This window comes from Aedes albopictus, chromosome 2 (genome assembly GCF_035046485.1).
Source record: "Aedes albopictus strain Foshan chromosome 2, AalbF5, whole genome shotgun sequence".
NCBI classification, from domain to species: domain Eukaryota; kingdom Metazoa; phylum Arthropoda; class Insecta; order Diptera; family Culicidae; genus Aedes; species Aedes albopictus.
The window spans coordinates 86,584,289-86,610,277 of NC_085137.1; the positions used below are offsets into that span (position 1 = coordinate 86,584,289).

The window sequence follows — 25,989 nt, forward strand, 5'->3', positions numbered from 1 at the left end:
CTGTATATACAGAATAACAGATTTTTTGAAAACTTAGAAATTATACAGATTTTACAGATATGTTTACAGATTTTCTGAAAAACAATACAGATTTATACAGATTTTTGAGCCAAAGTCAAAATACAAATTTTGGATATTGCTGTCAACATAAAAAAAATTGCGTGACAATCCCAGTTAGAGATATAAATATTTGGATTTTCTTTGTTTCTTAGTCGATTTTTTGCTTTTTTCTCAATAAGTATTGATACAGATTGAAAATACAGATATTTTGCTTTGAAATACAGATATACAGATTTTTTACGAAAAATATACAGATTTAAATGTGGCAACCCTGGTGCCAAGATCGGTGCACTCGTCCTGAACGAAAACTCCATCCCGAAATCGACTGATTTGTCCGACCATCCAGTCCAAATTACCAAATTCGTGTTTTCGAATGACGAATCAGTCATACGGCAATCATCCCAAAAAGCGGATGACGATCATCTTATTCGCGTATGAGTCGATGCACGCTATGAGAATGAATATTAGTTGCAGAGCGAAGGCCACACAGATGCACCGAATTTATTCATCGATAGCGTAACAAGTTCCTTGATCGTGACACCCGGGACATTGACGACTTTGTTTCGCATGTCTTATCCTGGACATGTCATATTTTTTGAAAAGGATGCCCGCAAGGGTACCCTGGCCACTAAGCACATATTTTTTTGAAAAAGATAGCGGTGACATTGTTGTTATCAATCGCTAAAAAACAAAGTTGCCCGATCATATGGTCGACATTCTATTTTCATAACGCTGTCATCCGGTTTTAAGATGACATCATTCGGTCGGTGGACCATACGGTTTCCGACCGAATGCAGTGTTGCCACATTTAAATCTGTATTTTGCCTTCCAAAAATCTTTATAATCTGTATCACCATGTTTTGCCAAAAATCTGTATGAAATCTGTAAGATTTCGCGGAAAATCTGTTTGAAATTCTGTAAGTTTCAGAAAAATCTGTATAATCTGTATAATTTCCGAAAATCTGTAATTATTGGTATACAGAATTCTGTATGAAAAGCTGCGAGAAAATCTGCATGGTTACAGAAAAATCTGTACATGTGGCATCCCTGACCGAATGTCGTTAAGGGGCGTGATCGTATCGCCTCTCAGTCGATCTTGGGCGGGGGGTTTCGTTCAGTGTGGACTTATCCACCGATGAACCGAATTTATCGCGGTCCGAGAATTTTGACACTAGAGCGGGGCCGTTTCCAATCAGAATTGGACGATCCTGATTGGAACAGACCCCGGTCTACACTGAACGAAACCCCCCGCCCAAGATCGACTGAGAGGCGATACGATCACGCCCCTTAACGACATTCGGTCGGAAACACGCTATTTTTTTCTCGCTCATCGGCTATGTTGGCAACGCACAGAGCGCTGCAACACATGCACAAATGACCGAATGTGTTTAAAATGTGTGCGCGCCACACACATTCCATGTGTTCCCGGCCTTATACTCATTTTTGTGCGGCTCGGTGGAAACGGAACAGTCAATCGTCTCCCGAGCCGCAGTCAAACAGTTTGACAAGTGTAAACATGAGGAGGATTTTCGAGATTTTTTCCATCGAAGAGCTGGAAAGCAGATGGAAATGGAAATGTTTTGACGCATTTCCAACTGCTTCAGCTATTCGATGCGAAAAATCTCTGAAAATCATGAAAATTGCATGTTTTTTTTCAACTTCCCAAAACAAAACCTAATATGGGAGCGGATTCCATATTCCAGGCGTTCCACAGAATGTGTGTTTTCCACACATGGTGAAACCTTCACCCCCCCAGCACATGAATGAGTAAGGCCCATGCAACACACAAAATGTGCGGCATGTAAAGAGAGTCGATTTGAGAGCGACCAACACAGCCGCTGTGTCGGTGTGAGTTAGCGTGAACCGTATGGTCCACCGACCGACAGTGTTGCCACATTTGAATCTGTATTTTGCCTGTCAAAAATCTTTATAATCTGTATCACCATTTTTTGTCAAAAATCTGTATGAAATCTGTAATATTTCGCGAAAAATCTGTTTGGAATTCTGCAAGTTTCTGAAAAATCTGTATAATCTGTATCATTTCCAAAAATCTGTAATATTGGTATACAGAATTCTGTATAAAAAGCTGCAAGAAAATCTGCATGATTACAGAAAAATCTGTATATGTGGCATCCCTGCCGACCGAATGATGTCATCCACTGAGAGGAAATTTCATTTTGATTTCACTGGAAAAAGTCAAGTAACCCTTCGAAAATGAATTTTTCAGTGAGTTTACATGAGTTAAGTGAAACCCGCTTGAAAGTATAGTGAATCTCCAAAGAAAAGTTATTGGAAATTTCGCACTGTATCGTATTTTAAATTGTATATGGTTTTCAAGTGGATTTTACTGCAGTCGAAAGTATGCAAAATAGAAGCATGTAGTTGTCACCCATCACTAACGAGTGTGATCATGGCAATATGTTCTGTGAATTCAGATGTTCCTCTTTATCGAAGGAACCATTTGGTGGTCTCCGACACTGAGCGAAAAATTCACTTAAATTCTACTGGAAATCTAAAGTAGATTTTTTCCATCTAACTTAACATTTGAAACTAAAATGATTAGTAAGTGAAAATATTCTACTGAAAAAATCCAATAAAATTTAAGTGAAATTTTTCACTGCCAAATCATATAAATTTAAAATATTTCTTTAGCATTATTTCACTAGTTTTTGCTCTTATTATTACTTTATATGAAGGTTAATTCAAAAATTTGGTTCATCTCCGTGCTATCGGAGACCACCAAATGGTTCCCTTGTTAAAGAGGAAACACCCGAAGTCACAGAACATATTGCCATCATCACACTCATGCATGGTTCGTTAGTGATGGCTGACAGCTACATGCTTCTATTTTGCATACTTTCGACTGCAGTAAAATCCACTTGAAAACCATATACAATTTATAATACGATGCAGTGCGAAATTTCCAATAACTTTCCATTGGAGATTCACTATACTTTCAAGCGGGTTTCACTTAACTCATGTGAACTCACTGAAAAATTGTTTTTTGAACGGTTACTTGACTTTTTCCAGTGAAATCAAAATGAAATTTCCTCTCAGTGGATGGCATGGAGACGAACCAAATTTTTGAATTTACCTTAATATAAAATAATAATAATAGCTAAAACTAGTAAAGTTATACTAAAAAATATTTTAAATTCATATGATTTGGCAGTGAAAAATTTCACTTAAATTTTAAAGGATTTTTACAGTAGAATATTTTCACTTACTAATCATTTAAGTTTCAAATGTTAAGTTAGATGGAAAAAATCTACTTCAGATTTCCAGTAGAATTTAAGTGAATTTTTCGCTCAGTGTCTTAAAACCGGATGACAGTGATATGAAAATAGAATGTCGACCATATGGTCGAGCAACTTTGTTTTTTAGCGATTGATAACAATAATGTCACCGCTATCTTTCTCCAATAAAATATGTGCTTAGTGGCCAGGGTACCCTTGCGGGCACCCTTTTCAAAAAATATGACATGTCCAGGATAGGACATGCGACGTAAAATCGTCAACGTCCCGGGTGTAACGATCAAGGAACTTGTTACGCTATCGATGAATAATTTCGGTGCATCTGTGTGGCCTTCGCTCTGCAACTAATATTCATTCACATAGCGTGCGTCGACTCATACGCGAATAAGATGATCGTCATCCGCTTTTTAGGATGATTGCCGTATGACTGATTCGTCATTCGAAAACACGATTTTGGTAATTTGGACTGGATGGTCGGACAAATCAGTCAATTTCGGGATGGGGTTTTCGTTCAGTGTAGTGTAAAAATTCTCGGACCGCGATGAATTCGGTTCATCGGTGGATAAGTCCATAACGTACAACATTGAAAAATTTCATTTTTTCCAGTTATAACCACCAGATAATCTACGAAATCACTCAAATGAATGTCTTGTTGCAGCATTAGCCTTGCTACCCTGAATGGCGTCGCGTCACAACTTTCCCAGCCAAGCTGTTTTACGACTTAAGCTTCAAGCAATTTGGCTAACAAATTACCGCCCTAACGAAGAGAAGAAATCTGTCGATAATACGAATACCCAATGTCACCCTATGTTTACAACGAAGACATCCTAAATTTCGTAAATTTCATAAAAAAAATTTTAATGTGGATTCCTGATTTAATACCCGTAACTTAAGTCAAACTTAAATCATCTTGATTATTTTTTTATCTAGTCATTTGTCCCATGGAAGGTTGCATGCAAATTTATGAATGAACTTCACCAAGCGCACCATCGAATTCGTCCCACTCATACTGATAAATAAACAAAAAACGTAAACATAAACACGTGCTTGTCTGGTTACCCAACCCCGAATACTTACCCGCTTCAAGGCTCCCCCAAACCAAGGCGACTTTTCCGGCGACACGATTTTTTATCGCCGCGATTTTTCTCAACGACTACAGCGATAAATGCGTCGCATCAATTATCTACACCAACGCGAAAACTAGTCACAAACAAAACTTAGTCGCCCCGCGACAGCGACGAAAACTGTGCATGCAGCGACCAGCGCCGCGACACACCGGCGACAAGTACAAAAATCGCTGCACTGTCGCTTGTCGCCTGCGACGACGTCGTCGCAGTGTGGAAGGTCCCCTTCAAATCAATGCGCAGCGATTTCGCGACAAAAACAGAGCGACAAAAAGTCGTGTCGCTGGAAAAGAGCCGCGTCGGTCTGGGGGAGCCTTCATTCTCATCGAGACGATTCGCATGCTTCTGTTGCCGTAGAGATGGTTTGTGGTGGATCTGTGTGGAGTGGATGATTCATTAATTTTCCACCCGGCGACGACGACATGCGCTCTCATTCTATCAAATAAAATCCATTCATCGCTAGCGAAGCAAGTCCTCTTCGAATGACTTGACTAGCTTGCCGCTCTTTCCGGCAAGACTGTGCTTCACAGGATCATTTCTGTAGGCAAGTTTTCACCACAAGTTTTTTCCGAAAGGAAAAGATTTCCCACCCACGATGAGGAGATGTAGTGTCCAGCCTGGAGCGTGAAACTTGGTCGGGATTTGATGCATCTGATTCAGATGGGTCGCCCTTCCTTTGAAGATCGGCTCTCTCGCAAGGCTTGGACGCATTCTGAGTGGTGTTTTTGATCATTTTTAAAAGCAACGAATAACAAGGAAGTATGAGAAAATAGCTGTAATGAGAAGCGTTTCTTGAATTTGTAGTCATGACAGAGTTATTAAGTATTAAAAAGAGAAACGAACGAAATTTCCTTTGAAGGCACTCCCACTCCCACGTAACACAATCAGTAGGGACAATGGAATTCGCGAGTTCCAATGGAAGCCGCGAAATTGGGCTATGGCCGCGAAACTTGAAGAATTCCGCGGAATGTCGCGAAATTGGGTTAAAGTTATTTACGATTTTATTGCAAATATATATTTGTTTTATATTTTTCTTTACTTTGCTACTTTTTTCAGTGAATTTATGATTATTCCTTACTATTATTATTTATTTTAACTTAAAATTGATTTCAATATTCCAAAAACGAAATCTTTCTCAAAAAGGCACAAAACCTCTTAATCTTTTCTCAAAACATTATAATGATCACTTAAAACTAAAGGCTCACACGGAAGTGAACCATAGCAGAGCCGTAGTCTTGAAAAAGGGAAGCAACCCAAATCGCGAATCGTCAATCTTCTCCAAAAATCCAGAAGGTAGGTGGGGTCAGGGGGACATCAAATTTCGGGTCAATGCTGAAAATAGATAAACCAAAAGGAAACCGAACAGTAGGGGCATCTGGGGTAATACGCACTGTCGAGGCAAAACGCACCCCCTTTGTTTTTCAGGGATTATCGGTTTTAGAGCTTTGAAACCTTATCAGTCTAATCATAGGCGCCAACTTAGGGGGGGCAAGCATGGTTTTGCCCCCCCAATATTTGACGATTTTTTATCGATTTTTCGATTTTCCCATACAAAAAATCCGAAAAACCAAGCTTTGCCCCCCCAATAATTTGACCAAGTTGGCGCGTCTGAGTCTAATAGAACGTCTTAATAAATGAGCATCTGGAAAATTTTACATATCTGCGTTACGTAATTAGTGAGAAAAATGAATAAAATTAAAAAGCACGATTCTGATGCAATTTTCCAAATCGTTTGTCGAATGATTTGATGGTGAAAACCGACAAAACATCTAATGCTGTTGTGTTTATTCAGTTCATTGAGGGCAATGCTAAGCAGAGGAAAAATAACTTAAACAGTAATCTACGTAAATTATATGTTTTAAACTATTTTATTTTTTGCTATTGATTGGGGCAATATGTTCAACCAATAACTCCATTGGTTGGTGCAAAACGCACCTATAGAAAACAAGCTGTAATAATATCTATGAGTGCTCTGTAAGTAATCGCAAACTAAATTGAGCTATTGTTTGTCTTAAAACCTTATAAAACATGCATTTTGTCTAAGAAGTAAAAAGATTTCTAAACTCGACGGTGCATCTTGCCTCAATGTTGTGGTGCGTCTTGCCTCTTTGTTTGAGTGCATCCTGCCCCATTGTTGTAGTGCATTTTACCCCGAGCAAGGATGCATACTGCCCCGCATAAACATACGAAGCCGTAATGTTAGTCTTTACAAAAAACGTTATTTTCAAGAGCTGAACTGTATTAAGGCTGAAATTTTGTTTGGTTTCTCTTAGAATGAAAGTATATGCAATGAATGCATGCATTAAACTAATAAATTATTGCCTTTTTATTTGCATTTGGACGCATCTTCCTTAAGTGGTGCGTATTACCCCAGAATCCCCTATCAAACAAAATAGGAAATCTCATTAAGAAATTTGAATAAATGCTTTAATATAGGTTCATATTTTAAGCCCAACATATCCCGAATAGATATTGGAATTGGAAGACCTAATGCAATTATGCTATCAAATAATGTTATCCTTGGAGCGATAAATCGAGAACAATTTAATATTATGTGATCAATGTCTTCATAAGCAACACCACATTCACATAAATTAGAATCTTGTATGTTAATGCGATACAAATGACTATTACAAATATAATGATTGGACATCAATCTTGAAAAAGTACAAATGAAATTTCTACTCCCAGATACATTTCTAAACCAAGGAAAATTATTGACTTTGGGGCATATTGAATGACACCATCGTGCTTTATCACTAGAATTCCAATTAGATTGCCATGTACCTAGAGAATGACTTTTCAGATTAGGAAAATATTCAGAAGGAAATATATCACGATTATAAGTTTTACCACGAGTAACCCCAAATTTAGCAAGTAAATCCGCCTGTTCATTGCCATAAATATTACAATGAGCAGGAACCCAAATAAATTTCACAACAAATCCTTCAGCATGCAAATCAAATAATATTTTTTTAACATCAACATTATATGATGTGATTTGAAATTATAAATTTAATAGTATTCAGAGCACTCAGACAACTGAAACTATCAGAGCATTATCACATAAAAGTTTGGAGGGCAATCTTTGATTAAGTTACATGTAAAATACAAAGCAATCAGTTCAGCTATAAATATAGAACATGGAGATTTCAATTTATGAAAATGAGCTGAAAATAAGTTATATACATACTCCAAAACCTGCCATACCATCAATCAAAGATCCATCTGTGAAATAAAACTGCGTAGGATTAATTCCCTCAAATTTTCGTTTAAATAGTAAATTTGCAAATTGTGAATGTAGAAATTTTGGTATTTGTTGCAATTCATAAAATAAGGACAAGTCAATCAATGGTTCATATGTATGAATCATTAATTTGTGAACAGAGAAATCATTGGAATGCACAGGTAAAATATTTTGATTCAAACAATGAATAAAAGGATTCAATATTCTATTCGTAGGATTTATTTGGTACAACGACTCTAAAGTGCTTATGATTTGATGATTATTTGCAAAACAATTAATCAAAAATTTACAATTTAACTCCTGAAAACGAATTTTAAGTGGAATAATACCAGCAAGTATTTCTATGGATTGAGTATGAGTGGAATTCATTAATTTTAAACAAATCCTTAAACAACGGAATTGTATTTTTTCACAGCACTACCAAAAGTAAAACAACCATATTCCATTACTGAACGAATAGTGGTTTAATAAAGCGTAATCAAATCAGAAGGATTTGCACCCCACCAAGTACCCGTAATAGTGCGAAGAAAATTAATTCTTCTTGAATGTATATAATATGAGTGTTCCAATTTAATTTAGAATCAAACCAAATGCCAAGATATTTATATTCACAAATTTGTTCTATTTCAATACAATTGAGATATAAATTAATACTTATGGGAGAATGCTTTCTCGAAAAAATAATGAATTTTGTTTTATGAACTGAAAACGAGGGGGGTGACAATTCAAGATAAATCCGGATTTTAGACTTAATCACCAAACAAACAGCTTTTTCCTGAATTTGATGCGAAATCCGATTAATCCGATGATTAATCAGTACAAATCGGACTGAATGGTTCATATCCCCTTTATCGTAAGAATATCCATCCACATCTTTAATAATAGAACTGACTTATTCTGTCATTATGACAACTAGTACCACTGTCACGTAAGAGTGTGTTGTGCACGTTTTGCATGCACGGGTTAGAATTCAAAACAACATTCCAAACTTTGGTTGCATTTGTGTATTTAATATTAGGAAAAAATTTATTTGAGACTTAGTTAACTTAGTTACTCGCCAATTACCATGACAGCTAAATACGTATTCATAAATATTTCATAAATATATTCAGGCCTGCAGCCAGAGACTGAAAACTGTGTTATGTTCAATATTTAACATGCAGGTAAATATTTTTCATCATGAGCATAATAATACATGTTTATGCAAACAACCATATATGTATTTACAGCCAGCTTGTACCCTATTACTCAAGGAAGCCATCGAATTGAGAATGATTGGAGCTCGAAACCAAAAAGTATCAGCATCATCCTATCTTGCAGGATCGGAACAGAAAGCAAGGCGGTACCGTTTTGTGGGGTGTCATTGGGCCAAAGTAGAGTGACATTGGACTATTTTATACGTTTAGAATACGACGGAAATGCATATTGTGTGCTAAACTATACTATACTAGGATACATAATTCTGAGATACTTTGAACCCACCGTCGTATTCTCTGACTTATATTGAATCCGTGTGATCGGCGGACCAATGTCACCCCAACGACGGTACCTAGAGTGATGTTCATCAAAAAGGCTGGTCTTATTAATGCTGATTGTCAGCTTATCCAAAAAGTTATTGGATGTACTTGTCGTACGTTTAGTGTGCAAAGGGGAATCAAAAGGAATGAACATACATCTAATCCCGTGAAACTATATGATCAAGACGAGCATCAAGGTGCATCAATGAAATTGTAAAACATATCTCTATGTGTGGCAATATGTGATCACAATGACACAATTTGGGCGCAATAAAAGTCGAGTATTTGAAAATAGAAACATTGGGTATTCTGTGAATTGAAAAAAACAAAAAAAGGAAATGATTCTAAAAATGACCATTTATTGCACAACTTTATGATAATCACGAAGCTACACTGATTGCCTTCATCATCGGTAAATGGATCGCTGTCCTCATACTTCATTCGCTTTACAACTAGATGCTGCAATACGTAGGTCGGAGGTCCATCCTCACAAGTACGCCTCACTTCCCGATCGTTCTCGTTTGTCAGTACTGCAGCGACCGTCGAGGTTTGAGAACATGATTGCTGACTAATTTCCAGGTATTCGGTTTCATAAGCTTCAGGTGTTGCCATTGCCGTCCATGGAGTATCTTCCGGAGTGGTTTCCAGATGACTGTCACATGGACGCTTCTTGGGCTGCTGTGAGATAAAATCACCGGGAATATCGTATTCGGCATGCTTAACTCGAACATGTGAAGAAAAGTTAGATATTTTCCAGCTGCCAGATTTTTCCATGCGAATTCGCAGAAAGGACACTTTAGGACCGCCCTCGTGCCAGCTTCATCATGTCGACCTTCATGGATGCTATTTGATCGAAAAAGTATGTTTCGGTGTTGCTTCCATTGCTGCATCTGAAAATAGTAGAGTGGGTAAACGTTGTATGAAAAAAATAAAATTCTATCCCATCAACCCGGAACAAAGCTTTTTACCCTTATGGGTGGGTATAAAAACCGACTTTCGATCCGAAGCCTGCAGGCCCGAGTCTCATATACCAATCAATCAAAAATACTTACTTCTTTGTGTAAAATTCGATGACTTTCTGCCTCATCGACTGCTCAGTCTGTGTTTCGGGGGCCGATTCAGATTTTCCAAGGGAGTCTTGTTTGATCAATTTCTTCGTGAATTTGGAAATGCCTTGCTTCTCAACTATATTGGATATCACCTTCAATAAGCTCCGCTCTCCCAACACGAAGCGGAAGTTTTTCAAAGGCACATTGAAGCCAATCATCTTCTGCCATTCACGATCTGATTTTCCGGTTGTTTCTGGAAGGTGTTTGACTTCCTCCTCCATCGCGTTTATAACGTCATGATCATTTAAGTAGGCAAGGCCACCGCAGTTGCTCCAGTATCACCTTGATACTTACTGGAATCGGACCGACCACTTTGCTCAATTCTCTCCAAAAATAGTCCATATTTTCGCCACTTTTAGCACTAAACAGAAATAATTGCGAGATTTTGGACGAGAATTTGGTGCGCGCAGAGTAAACGTAAACAGAGTGAACTTGTTTTGACGTTTGATTTATAAGTATTTGTTTGACGATTATGTGTGTGCGTGTGTAACGTGTGTAACGCATGGAACAAAATGCACTGAAAATAAATTAGCGAATGAAAATTGAAGAAATCCGACATTATCCGAGACAATCGGATTAAATCGATTGAAAATACTGAAATCACGAAAATGAATATAAAATGCATTGTTTCAATAAAAATGCGGCATAGTCAAGGCACAGCGGATAAATGTCGCCCCCCTCGACTGAAAATGAAAATCCATTTTCATGTGCCCACATATCCAAATTATCCAAGGCACATTGCATAAAATGTTCAAGAACGTCTCTGTTTTTTTCACAAACAGAAAGAACATTATCATCTGCAAATTGAAGTAAATAACATCCATTGGGAATAATGGATTCGATGTCACTAGTAAATAAATTGTACAAAAAAGGGCTCAAGCATGAACCCTGTGGAAGACCAAAATAACTAGGGGTAGGCGGGGCATAATAAGCAGCTTAAGCATTTTGCCACCAAATCCAGTAAATTAAGTGCAACCAATGTGTAATTTTATCGTTCAATCCTCATTTGAACCTTAACTGACAAAAGCTAATCGTTGAAATTCCGAATAAAGTTTTAAATGTTGTAGAATTTTATGTTTTTAAAAACGTATAAAATCGCGAGTTGCGTTTTGGGGGTGGGGCATAATGAGCACCCTGGGTGGGGCAGTATGATCAATATCAGTTTTGTACACAATAAAATGCTAATTGACTATTCTTGTCAATGATAAAGCATACCGGCAACCATCAATGAGAATTTGAAGGGATTACGGGGTTTAATTTGTTGGGAACTGTGGGGTTCCAATGAGTCTTCTATTGAGGAATTTTTAAACGGTGATAATATACAGATACTGAGATTTTAAAGCTAATAAATTGAAAGTTACAGACAAAACCTTACTATATGCATCAAAACAGAGAAAACCAAAATTAAAAGATGTTTACCATTTTCATTATTTTTTTCACTAGTTGCTCATTCTGCCCCACCCTACTACCAACTCTTTGAAGCATATTTTTTCAACAAAATAATTAAACAAATAGTTCAAAAGTGTTACAAAGACATTTCATTGGCCTAGGGAATATCAAGAAAATCGATAGAGGCCCACTAAGTTGTGATTTCGATACCCAAAACCTTATTTTAGGTCACCTGATTCTTATAATATTTTCCCACTATATGGCCACTTTACGCATTTTGATTAATATTTCAAGGTAAACGGATTTTTTGACTAATGTTTTGTCATCAACTCATTGGATTTTAGATAATAAGGCTACAATCAAGCAACTTGTTTTGTTAATTTGAAGATTTACAGTGAAAATACAAGGTGCTCATTATGCCCCACCTGCTCATTATGCCCCGCCTACCCCTATATCTTATTGTTTTTGAAGAACCATTGTGATAAAAATGCATAATTTTGAATGAGAATAAATTACATATAAAATTTGCAATGATATTTGGAATTTTCAAATTGTTCATTTTTCTGAACAACAAATCAATAAGCACAGAATCATAAGCTCCAGAGACATCAAGAAAAGTATTGTTACGTCCTGGAGTTCGGGGTGGCCGGGAGACATAACAGTCTATTCAAACTCACAGGCGTAGCGAATAACAGATTAAAACATACTTTATTACACTATAAAATACATTACAAGACGACACGTATAGACAAAACGGCGGTTACAATTCTTCTAATCTAATCTCTGCGATTGTGCATCGGCCGAAGGCATATTACAATGCTATCGGCGAGCACGCAGAACGACGAGAGCATGAGATCCAATCCAGTGGTTCTCAACATCTCCCCCTCTAATTGGTTTGGCGATAAACCATTACAGCGGTCTTCTGGCACAGGAAGAGCGATGATGGTGGACAGTGGTGAAAGCGTGGCCGGTGATCATGTTATCGAGGAGGACTGTGGTGCACACACGCAGTTTGACTCTCACTCCACCATGGTTGATCATCCACTCAAAGACGTCGCTGAACACTGAGGCACGTCCACGTGCCAAATCCATCCGACGCCCATGTCGATCCAGAAAGTATTGCATGAACTTTCGATCCGACTCGATCGCGCCGATCGGTGGGCACTTATCGGTGATCATGATTTCTTCCCGAAGTGATCCAACAACGGACGACTTGAACACCTCTGCCGCACACTCGTTCTGCTGAGCGTGTTTGAAAACCTCATCACTACTGTCGTCGTGTGGTGCAGGTACGACAATAGACGAGTGCACCGATGAACTGAATTCATCGCGGTCCGAGAATTTTGACACTACAGCGGGGTCGTTCCCAATCAGAATTGTTCAATTCTGATTGGAAATCTTTCACTTCTGATTGGAAGCGACCCCGCTCTAGTGTCAAAATTCTCGGACCGCGATGAATTCAGTTCATCGGTGCACTCGTCTATAGACGAGTGCACCGATGAACTGAATTCATCGCGGTCCGAAAATTTTGACACTACAGCGGGGTCGCTTCCAATCAGAAGTGAAAGATTTCCAATCAGAATTGAACAATTCTGATTGGGAACGACCCCGCTGTAGTGTCAAAATTCTCGGACCGCGATGAATTCAGTTCATCGGTGCACTCGTCTATAGGGTTTTTAATTGCTTGCTTCTGCTGCTGTTGTTCGTCACGATGAAACGTCGACACGGGAACAAACAGCTGATCCACTCGTGGCTGCCGCGGTTGCTCTTCATTTATTACCGCCGCCGTAGAGTCGGCATCATTTGGAAACGGTGCTTGGTGTTGTGTTTCCTGCTGTTGTGTGCTGATCGGGGAAGACTCTGGTGACTCGTATGCTGGCTGCAGTGCTCGAGCAGCCCAACATAGAGAAAACATCAACTGAGTCTGCTGGTTGAATGTTTTCATCCGCTCCACATACGCTTGATATTGGAGCTCTATCAGCCGATTCATACTGCTGTAGTATTTATCGCTGGCTTCTCGCATCTGCCGAAATTGTTCTTCGAGGTACTGCTCTCGATCGAGTGGAAACCGGCCTGACGATGATGGCGGCGGTGGTGCTTGTACCGCTGACTGCCCATCATATGATAGCGAATCAATGGGCCATTCATTGATTCCAGCTGGGGTTTGATGCGAGGGTTGATCGATGAACTGGTGCTGCTGAGGATGCATTTCCACGGGCACTGATGGGAATGGAGCATTTTGGTCCTGGTATACTGACCTCAGAACCGGCGAGTGTTGCCACTGATCCACCTGACGCTGGTGCAGATCCTGTCCAGCCATTGAAGCCGAATGCTGGCGGTGTGCTTCATCACTCCGCCCGATGTCCATCGTGTCGCCGTCGCCCATCTTCTCCTCCGCGGAAAACTTAACGTGTCGCGGGTCCTCACTGCACGCACGGATTTCTCGTCGCCACTGTTACATCCTCGAGATCGGGGTGGCCGGGAGACATAGCAGTCTGTTTAAACTCCCAGGCGTAGCGAATAACAAATTAAAATATACTTTATTACACTATAAAATACATTACAAGACGACACGTATAGACAAAACGGCGGTTACAATTCTTCTAATCTAATCTCTGCGATTGTGCATCGGCCGAAGGCATATTACAATGCTATCGGCGAGCACGCAGAACGACGAGAGCATGAGATCCAATCCAGTGGTTCTCAACAAGTATCTACTACGTCTTGCTTCTTATTAAATTCAAGTTGAACTTGAGAAGCTAAAAGTGAAACACAGTCACGGGTTCCACGACCTCTTCTAAATCCAAATTGAGAAGTAGAAAAAATGCTGTTTCCTTCAGCCCAAAATTCAAGGTGATTTAAAATCATTCGCTCCATAAGTTTACGTAAACATGATTAAACATGATAGCAAACTGATAGGCCTTCTGCTATCAGCGAGGGTATCAGCTAATGAAGGATCTTTACCAAGTTTAAGGATACTTATTACTTTAATGGAACGCCATTCAGAAGGAATGATATTTTGAGACAAGAAAGTGTTGTATATTGAAAGTAAATGAAGTTTTCCTTCATCAGGTAATTTATTTAAAACAATAAATTTAATGTTATCAATACCAGGAGCTGTATTTTTTTGTAAAAGTTAAAGCCAGATTTAACTCAACTAAAGAGAATGGATCGCAAAGCTCAGGATAATAATTTAAAGTATTTCTTTTATAATTTACTAGCTGTACCCGGCAAACTTTGTCTTGCCTACTGCGTTTTTTGACGTTTCAAGTCTCTAGCCAAGACCAAGTCCCCGTTCAAAATGTATGGAATAACGATTATCAAAACCTCTAAATTTTTCTATGTTTTTTATCTCATAAACCTTCCTTGGGTGGAATCTAACAGAACAAAACTAACACGACCAAAATCGGACCTTCCGTTCGCAAGTTATGCGCGGTCCCACGTATGCCACTACATTTATATATATATACTAGCTGTACCCGGCAAACTTTGTCTTGCCTACTGCGTTTTTTGACGTTTCAAGTCCCTGGCCAAGCGCCCAAGTTCCCGTTCAAAATGTATGAAAACCAAGATGAAAACCCGATTTTCAAAAACTCTCAATTTTCCCATGTTTTAGGCCTCATAAACCTTCCTTGGGTGAAAACTAACAGAACAAAACTTAGACGACCCAAATCGGACCACCCGTTCGCAAGTTATGCGCGGTCCCACGTATGCCACTGCATTTTTATATATATAGATATATATATATATACTAGCTGTCCCGGCAAACGTCGTACTGCCTGCCTACTTTGTTTTTTGACATACTGCTCCATAGGGACGTCCCCGGCGAAGTCATCTGTATGGGAGCCCCCCGTTCCAGAGACCGGAGAGGTCTCACACCAAGCTAAGAACCTTCCCCGGTCTCCGAAATACCCACATACAAAATTTCACACCGATCGGTTCAGTAGTTTTCGAATGCATAGCGGTCAGACAGACAGACAGACAGACAGACAGACAGACAGACAGACAGACAGACAGACAGACAGACAGACAGACAGACAGAAATTCATATATAGATAGATAGATATATATAGATAAAAGGAGCAACAAAGTCAGGACATATTTTTGAAGCAAATTTATCAATCCATTCTTCTGAATATTCAAAAACGGTAGGAACATTTGAGTCATAATTTCTTAAATTTCGTGCCACTGACCACAAAGCGGACAATGATGTTTCTCTATCCAAATTTTCTACAATTTTTTTCCAATAATTTCTCTTTTTGAATTTAGTGAGTCTGGTAAACTGAGCTTCGGCTTTGCGATACAATAGATAATTATCTCTGGAGCCCAATCTACGAAAATTTTTAAATGCATCAGATTTATTTCTCAATGCATTGGAACACTCACTATCCCACCAAAAAGACGGGCGAATCTTTTTAGTAGTACTTGAACCTAACTTTTTAGTTTGGGATTTACGTAAACTATCTAATAATAATTTCGAAAAATTATTATAATTATCAGTAGGTGAAGATGACTCCTCACTATTTATCAATGAAATAGAAATATAGTCAGAAAACTGTGTCCAGTTAACATTTTTGCACAAATCATAAGCACAAGACTCACCAATTAAACCACTGCGAACGGGGATATGCATTTCAATCAAAATTGGCAAATGATCACTACACTGAGCGAAAAAATCACTTAAACTCTACTGGACATCTTAAGTAGATTTTTTACATCTAACTGAACATTTGAAACTTAAATGATTAGTAAGTGAAAATATTCTACTAAAAAAATCAAATAAAATTTAAGTGAAATTTTTCACTGCCAAACCATATAAATTCAAAATATTTTTTTAGTATAATTTTACAAAATTTCCCATTAGTTTTATTTTATATAAAGGTAAATTCAAAAATTTGGTTCGTCTCCGTGCTATGGGGACCACCAAATAGTTCCCTTGATAAAAAGGAAACATCTGAATTTACAGAACATATTGCCATCATCACATTCATGCATGGTTCGTTAGTGATGGGTGACAACTACACGCTTCTATTTTGCATACTTTCGACTGCAGTAAAATTCACTTGAAAACCATATACAGTTTATAATACGATACAGTGCGAAATTTCCAATAACTTTTCTTTGGAGTTTCACTATGCTTTCAAGCGGGTTTCACTTAACTCATGTGAACTCACTGAAAAATTGATTTTGGAACGGTTACTTGACTTTTTCCAGTGAAATCAAAATGAAATTTCCTCTCAGTGATACCATTTGGATCGTTGATAGTACACTGAACCAAAACCTCATCCCGAAATCGACTGATTTGTCCGACCATCCAGTCCAAATTACCAAAATCGTGTTTTCGAATGACGAATCAGTCATACGGCAATCATCCTAAAAAGCGGATGACGATCATCTTATTCGCGTATGAGTCGACGCACGCTATGTGAATCGTGAATGAATATTAGTTGCAGAGCGAAGGCCACACAGATGCACCGAATTTATTCATCGATAGCGTAACAAGTTCCTTGATCGTGACACCCGGGACGTTGACGACTTTGCGTTGCATGCCCCATCCTGGACATGTCATATTTTTGGAAAAGGGTGCCTGCAAGGGTACCCTAGCCACTAAGCACATATTTTTTGAGAAAGATAACGGTGACATTATTGTTATCAATCGCTAAAAAACAAAGTTGCTCGACCATATGGTCGACATTCTATTTTCATATCACTGTCATCCGGTTTTAAGATGACATCATTCGGTCGGTGGACCATATGGTTTCCGACCGAATGTCGTTAAGGGGCGTGATCGTATCGCCTCTCAGTCGATCTTGGGCGGGGGGTTTCGTTCAGTGTAGACCAAGATGATTGCAATGCCAAACTATTTGAGCAAAGAGATAAATCAATACAAGAATGGTTATTGGGAGGCACAGCAATCCTAGTAAAAGAACCATCATTTAGAATATTCAAGTTCATTTCATCAATTAAATCCATAATTAATGAACCTCTACCATCAATTTTGTCACTACCCCAAGCAAAATTGTGGGCATTGAAATCGCCTAATATATAAAATGGAGAAGAAACCTGCTGCACTATATTTTTAATTTCTTCCAAGGAAAAACTAGCATTTGGAGGAATATAAAAACAAATAATAGAAAAAGTACATTTTTCTTTTTTGATTGAAACAGCAATAAATTCAATTAGAGATTGAGCATGCAGTGATAAATCTAAATATTTAAATTCTATATTATTGCGAATTCCAATCGAAACCCCACCAAATGATAATTCCCTATCTTTACGAATAATATTATAATTTGAAATACGAAAAAATTTAGAAGTCCCTAACCATGTTTCATTTAAACAAAATATATCAATATTGAAGTTGGTTAACAAAGCTTTAAGGCTGTCTGTTTTTGGAATAACACTACGGCAATTCCATTGTAAAATATGACACAAATCATTATTTTGCAGAGCCATTAGCATGAAAACAAAGAAGAAATCAAGAGCAAATTTTCAATACGCCCTAACTAACAAATGGATCATTCTGAGAAATCGACTCCGAAAGTTTTGAGCATCTTTTTTAATTTCTATTTAACAACGAAAACATAATTTCAACAAGGGATACGTGCAAACATCTATTAGTATAAATGTTTCTGATTCTTAGAGGAAAAGTTTTCATTAAGTCATAAATTAACCACATTTCTTGGAAAAAACCGATTTTATGCCTTTTTTGTTCAAAAAAGGCAAATAAGACATTTTGATAAGTCATTCGAAAACCCACTGTGTTACTTTCGACGGGTGCGTTACGGCGTGTTACAATGTGTAATGACACTTTCGCCAAATTCGTTACGTCATTCTGCCAGCTGACATGCTGCTTACGTCTGTTGTTTACGTCGTTGCAAACGACGAAAACGTACTTAGGACAAAAGTTTTGCGTGGGAGTAATACCCATTGCGATGGTTTTTATACAATTAAATTTTAATTTAATGACTGTTGAGACTTCCCTGTGGTGCATATTATCGTTTAGAGTTGTCCAGGTTCCCGATGCGACAAGTTCGCAGGTAAAATTGGAATGACCAAAGCTTTGCGACTTGCCGTAATTTTCCTGGCCCCAAGTACCGGTAAGCTGATGTTTTTTTAATATCATCATCATTTCATCAACTAGATATTATTGCAGGATGCTTCCGAAATTCCCTAGAAAAGAGGAGGAGGGCAAGAAAAAGCCCAATATCGCCCAATATGAAGCCCTCATCTGAACTCGCAACATCGACGACATCCCAAAGGAAAGGAGAGGACTGAGAGGACAACTTAGTCGTAAATTACTACTTAGTTGAAAGCCAGCTGGAATTACATTCCCTGTTCGTCGTGCCGTGTCATGTTATTTGATCTCTTCGGAAATTACTCGCCGATGCCAAGGAGACCTACGATCAGATGATGATGATGATAATGATTGTGGACCCGCCATCAGCGCAAGGATTACCTACGGCTGCAATGTCACCAGAAAGGCCTAGTAGACCTAAAATCAGTTCAACAAGAACCTGATGCTCGAGGACAACTTCAACCACCAAAAATTGCTTGATATTTTGCACTTCACCCCCGGAGAAGCGCACTATTTTCTGGAGAAGAATTCATTAAATACTTATAAATGTAATGTCGAGACACTGTGTGATTGATTACATAATAAAAGCATTTATGATTTAAGCAACTTTAAAATTTAGGTGGCAATATAGTTACGCCACTGCTCGTTCAGCCCAAAAACATTGATTTTTTGGTTATTTGAAAAAAAGTTTGCTATGCACGTCCTCGTTACTAGAGAATATATGGTAAAACTTATCACGATCAGTTCATTGGGGGTTTTCAGGAATTATTAAAATATTTTCTGGGATGTTACTGACTTTTCAAATACGTAGAAAACATCCCAGACGACTGGGGATATTTGAGATTCTTTAGGGCTTTTCAGTATTAATAAAAAAAATCTTCCACGAAGCTGCTACAAATAATTGAGAATATTTTCCCCACAGAAATTCCAGATAGCAAGTAGAGAAATCCTTAAAGGAACAAATCAGAAAATTCATATTAATGTTTTTTTACCTAGATTTACACTATTTAGCTATTTCTACACTTAACTTCTGGAGCAATCCCTGAAAGATCTTCTGGAGGAATCAATTTAAGATCTCATAGAGCAATCCGTGGAGGAGCTCCTGGGGATGAGCTCCATCAAGGAACTCCTAGAGAAATCCCTGATAATAATCTTGAGGAATACCTGAATGAACTCCTCGAGGAATCCATTAAAAAACATCTTCTGAGGGAAGTCTTAGTGGAATCTCTGAAAGAATCCAAACAAGGAAGCAAACTTCTGGAAGAGTTCCTGAAAAAAACAATGATCCTGGAGAGGCCTTTCTAAGAACTCTCGGAAGAATCTCTGAAGGAACAGAGATCCCTCAAAGAACTCCTGTAGAAATTCCTGATAATAATCCTGGAAGATTCCCTGAAGGAATTGAAGTACTCCTGGAAGAAATTATTGAAGAAACTCCTGCAGGAATCGAGGTATCGTGTCTTGAAGGCAAGCAGGCGCGTTTGCCATTTCCAACCAGCGATTCAAGAACAACAGACTTGTTGGAGCTGGCACAGAGAACAGACATCCAAGTCCAGTTCCGAAACTGTGTAAGGAATTTAACGGCCATTTGAAATCGGCAACACGAGTGGCAATACCGTGGCGCTGCAATCGGTTAATTTCTCATACTAATTAAATTCACCACTTGAAATGTTTCAATTCACCACTGACTGTGGCAATATGGTGTTTGGCGGCGTTAGTGTTGTCATCGTATATTGGTTTACAACCTTACTCAAGTGAAGATTCAAATCCTTACACAACTTTCTGAATGAAATTTGTTCTAGCCTGGATGTCTGTTCTCTGTGATATTGCCACAGTTAGTGGTGAATTGAAACATTTCAAGTGGTGAATTTAATTAGTATGAGAAATTAACCGATTGCAGCGCCACGGTATTGCCACTTGTGTTGCCGATTTCAAATGGCCGTTAAATTCCTTACACAGTTTCGGAACTGGACTTGGATGTCTGTTCTCTGTGACATAAGTGTTAATTAAATTGTCAACGTTATTTACCTTTGCATATTTTCACACAAAATGAACAAATTTGACGATATGGTGCTTGATGTTCAGTGAACTAGCAAAAACAGCTCTTCTTGTGATTCTTGATTTTGTGTCTTCAATATTGGAAGCTTGGTTAATAATAATTTCAAAAAAGAAGGATTAATTGTGTAACAACCTCCTTCCTTATGGAAATAGAAATCAAATATATCAAAAACAACAAAAAAGAATCGTGACGCTTCTTCGTTTGATCACGAAAAGTATCGGTTCTTTTCGGCACCACGAGTGTGCATCTTTCTCTGTAGAGTAAAGATATTATGTTTCCAGTTCAAACGACACACACCTGTAACACCTGGTGCTCTATACAGCGCCCCACTTCCGACATTGTGTTTAACGCAAGGCAAAAGCAGCGGAAGTCAAAGAAAAAATGTCGCTAATTCGGTTTTGAACTGGAAACATAATAGGGTAGGTAATCAAAATTTGAACCAAATTGTGGCTTTCTGAAGCAGTGCAAATTTTAAGTGATTTTTTCTCCCACATGGAAATAATTTACTACGGCAAAATCGTATGTACATGAAAGCCACGGGTATAAGCTTTCTGTTAAATGGTAAAAAGTTGTTATTTGCACCGAATTTCATTGAAATATTTGATTTTTCATCAACAATGATTTTAATCTTAATTTGAACCATCGTAATCATAATTTGAACCAATTTTAATCTTAATTTGAACTACTGGCGGCAGCAGCTCGAGCAACTCACAAAACAGCCAATTCCATGCTAAACAATGAAAAATCACATGAATCTGCTAATTCTCATACCTATTTTTCATTAAGCAGTGGAATCTCAACTCAGAATGTTCGAAGTTCTTTAGGAATTTGGAAACTAAATTTGGATTTTTTTAATCCCCCAAGAGTAAACAAAGCAACCACTAGCGCAATCTACAGGCCAACACTAGAAGCTCACCCCCGTTTACTAGTTCAAATTTAGATTACAAATGGTTCAACTTAAGATAACATTCTCCAAGTATGAATCACTTAAATTTGATAATTTTATGACAAATAATGCGGAATATTATTCGGTTGATCGATTCTACGATAAATAGGCTTTCATTTGACGTGTTCACATATTGCGTGTGATACAATGCATGAGCTGTACGAGTGCACCGACAATGTGCTTTCTCTTGGGGGAAATGGGTGAAATCACAGTGATTTTTCAATTGCCTGTTTTCCATGACAAAAACGCTTTTTTCAATGCTTTTATAGTCCATGTTATCAGGTTATATTACGGAAAGCTGTTTAACATCTTTTTCGGGACAATATTTGCCTGAAAAGTACGTCGTTTTAATGAATTTCGAAATGGTTCAAATTAAGATTACAATTTGACTAGTTCAAAGTTTGATTTCTTACCCTACATTTAAGCCCCGAGACCTGACAACAATCAAGCTGATCACAAGGTTGTGCCTTTGCCCAGGGGAAAACGTCCCTTAAAATGAGTAATCACTGGAAAAATCCTAGAAGGACAATGTTGACATTTTCAAGATTTACTTGCTGGAGTCCTTTGAAAACCCTACAAGGATTTCCTGGATTTTTTTAGGAGTTTCTCCAAGAATTCCTGCAGTAATATATCCAGGAATGCCGGCAGAGTTTTTCGCCAAAGTTTTTACTAGCAGTTTCCTCTAGGATACCCTTCACAAGATTTTTCCCGAAATAATTTAGGGATTTATCTAGAAATCTCTTCAAAATATATAGCTGGAGCCTTACCAGCTATATATTTTGAATTAGCTGTACCAGTAATTCGGGCAGATAACTATTACCCTTTCGGCTTTCGATAAACGGATATCTTTCGGATATTACATTCAAAGGAACACCGCCGCCGGCGGCGGTCGAATGTGGACTATGCAGTGGGCTCATACTTACGATAAAACGGAGCATAGTTAATTCCCAGAAAAGGCGCAATATAGCGACCGAAACGTCGGATGAAAGCTTATAAGAATCCATTTTTGAGTTATTCCTCCAAAGACTGAACGCCATACCTCCACAGAGAACAGACATCCAGGCTAGAACAAATTTCATTCAGAAAGTTGTGTAAGGATTTGAATCTTCACTTGAGTAAGGTTGTAAACCAATATACGATGACAACACTAACGCCGCCAAACACCATATTGCCACAGTCAGTGGTGAATTGAAACATTTCAAGTGGTGAATTTAATTAGTATGAGAAATTAACCGATTGCAGCGCCACGGTATTGCCACTCGTGTTGCCGATTTCAAATGGCCGTTAAATTCCTTACACAGTTTCGGAACTGGACTTGGATGTCTGTTCTCTGTGCCTGTTCCGATACTCTCACTCTGATGTTTTTTATTCTATTTCGGGAATTGAACATAGACTGCTGAAACTGGACCGCGGTGAAACTCGGACGCGCTAACGCAGTGCTACGACTACCATGTATTTTGCACCTGGAAAAATGTGCAACATTAAGTAACGTATAGTCAGCTCGTGCTTTATTATGCTGCTCTAAAAAGTTGTGCTAGGGTCTGAAAGCCATCAGTTATCTTACTCTCCCAAATTCATTCGAAAATAAGTGATTACAGAACCGATTGATTCAACAAACGAAGATAATATAAAGATATAAATTAGTTTGTGTTGATTCTGTTCTTATTGTTTTCATACATGCTCACTTCTACCATTTCTCGGATACTTATTCAAAACGACGTATCAACACAGGGTTTGCGTGTATTATACGTCGTTTTGAAAAAGTATCCGAGATTTCTTTCATGAAATCGGGGCACTATGTTAAATAAGGAAATCAATACCTCAACCCCACCTATTTTTTGTTCCCTCAGCATCCGATTGTCTTCATTTCCCAACCAGAAACAAAAAAAAACATACACAATTATAAATTTTCAAACAGCAACATCTGAGCATGATAATCCAAGTTCTACGCAGCAACCCATGAAAATTTGGTTTGTTTTTATTTTCTTTTGAATGGCTGTGTTTCTAAAAATGTTTTGCAGATTTTTTCGTACTGACGGTTTTTGTTTGCTTACAACCAACGATGAAAGCATTAGTAAAGGCATATATAAAGTAATAAATCCTTGCAATATTGATTGCCATAAAGCTTTTCTTTTACCGTGGTAATGCAATGAACCATTAAACATCGTCCCTATACCGTATTACCCCGCTAATACGACACCGACTGTTGTCGTATAACCGGGGTATACTTTTAATTCGACAAACTGGTCACCCTACACCACCATGCTCATTGAAATTTGGCAACTCTATTTTTGTTTTTGTTTTGATTTCCGGATTTGTTATGAAACATAATTTCATCAAATATTGCTGTGGCACGAATGAAAAGCTCGTTCTTTTTACGATTGTTGCCATCCTCAGTTCATTCCGCACCCGCACAGCAACTCCTCTTGCAGCCGCAAATTTCGGAAGTTCTGAATGGCTGTCAATTTTCTATGCAACAATCCGCATTTATGCAACAACAAACCACAGCAGATACGGTTCCACTATGTTTTCATATGGTAGGTGTAAATCAGTTGAAATTGCACCAATATCAGACAGTTTTTGGACAGTTGTGGTTACTGTTACAGTTCTGTTATAAATTCAGGTATGATTTTACCATAATCAGACGAATGTAAATGAACGAACAGTAATCAAAATGGGTAACCATTCACACTACGCTCATGAAATTGTTCGTACAGTTTATATAATGGTAAATATCTATGCGGGATGTTTTGGACACCCTCAGGTATATATAATTTGGACATGAATACTGGTTTCATGATTTACCATAAGTAGCATAAATTAACAAATATTTTCTTGTAAATAATCAAATGTCTCTGCTTAACAGGCATCTATTTTGATACCTAACTAATTCAATTTTTGTTAAAATCGTGGAAAAATCGCCAGACTCACAGAATACGCCTCCAAGTATGCAATCGCACAGCATCCCCATGTAGTTCGTCAGATGACCAAAATATATTTACAGTAGAAAACATGCAATGTATTTTGGACACCATCTATTTTAAGCGTTCTAGATGAATGTTAAGAGATTGAGTGCCTAATGCTTCTTTATTGAACATGTTTCATTGCAATAAGGCTTTCAAATTTCTTACAATGATTAATTCAAAGATTTTGAGATGAATATTGTATTTGACTGTGAAGTGTATGTCGACTTGCATACCTGTGCATTTGAGGGGTTTTCGTGAAACAATTTACATTTTCGATAATTTTGAAGTAAATTCCTAATTGTTAAGCGTTTTTTCAACGTAAGTCATCAGAATAGGAATGTTTTATCCAATAATCGATATTGAGAAGTATCCACATTTACTAGCTCTCCGGAACAAGACATACATCGACGTGCATGTCCAAATTACATACATGTCCAAATTATATTTTTTACCCTATACAGCTACAGCCGATTTTGTTTCATTCCAAGTTTATTATATATACACAACACTATGCTTTATAGTTTCTCCAAATTTGTGTGAACAAAACCCGAACAAAGATTGTGCCTGAAAATTATCCAAATGTTATTCAGCAACATGCTGAATCAATTCGCCGTAAAGGTGCTTGTAAAATGAGTGATTGTTAGTTGGGACGCTCCCTTGGAGTTTTAAACGGTGGGTGTTGCGTACCATCTACGGCGGAGTGCGGATGCAAGACGGGACTTGGAGAAGGCGATTTATTGGACGGTTCGGACAGAGATTCGACGTGAATAAAAGACGAAACACCGGAATAATTTCGGATTAAACAAGAACTGATTTTAATGAACTGATTCGCGTGTAAAGTTAACAGTGTGACAAAAGTAAGTGTGTGTATATGTAAACATTTTCTCTCCAGTGCTGCCATCGTTCATTATCGCTTCGTCCCAGTGCAAATATGATGTGCGGGCAACACTCCTCCTCGATTATGACCGATGGCCAGCCTTGATAGCCACCAGACCTAGCATGTCAGCAAACTTCCTCATCTTTGCCGGACCAAGAGGTTTGGTCATGACGTCCGCCAACATGTTATCAGTCGCACAATACCGCAAAGTGATTGCACCTCCAGCTACCAAATCCTTCACGTAATGGAATTTAGTGTCTATGTGTTTCGATCTGCGGTTTTGCTTCTCCAATGCCACAAAGTCTATGCAGCTTCTATTGTCCTCCCAGACCACTGTCGGGGCGGATTGCACCTCTCCTAGCTCAG

General features: G+C 38.2%; 2 protein-coding genes and 1 non-coding gene across 3 annotated transcripts in view; 1 reads left to right on the plus strand and 2 right to left on the minus strand.

Moving 5' to 3' along the window:
- Nucleotides 1-4,951: 4,951 nt before the first annotated feature.
- Nucleotides 4,952-5,159, plus strand: LOC115262471 (small nucleolar RNA U3). The gene has a single exon (XR_003895284.2). It is a non-coding gene; the product is annotated as a small nucleolar RNA U3 (small nucleolar RNA).
- A 4,319-nt stretch (nt 5,160-9,478) lies between these two features.
- LOC115264733 (uncharacterized) lies at nt 9,479-10,986 on the minus strand. Its single transcript, XM_062854901.1, has 2 exons — nt 10,255-10,986; nt 9,479-10,092 (listed from the first exon to the last, which is right to left on the minus strand). Exons 1-2 carry the CDS (start codon nt 10,530-10,532, stop codon nt 9,999-10,001), a joined length of 372 nt encoding a protein of 123 aa, XP_062710885.1. The 5' UTR covers nt 10,533-10,986; the 3' UTR covers nt 9,479-9,998.
- Nucleotides 10,987-25,705: 14,719 nt separating this feature from the next.
- The window catches only part of LOC134286110 (uncharacterized), a 1,559-nt gene continuing 1,275 nt past the window's right edge, over nt 25,706-25,989 (minus strand). Inside the window, exon 2 of the mRNA XM_062847681.1 lies at nt 25,706-25,980. Within this exon, the coding sequence (XP_062703665.1) occupies nt 25,706-25,980 (275 nt within the window). The remainder of the gene's footprint in view (nt 25,981-25,989) is intronic.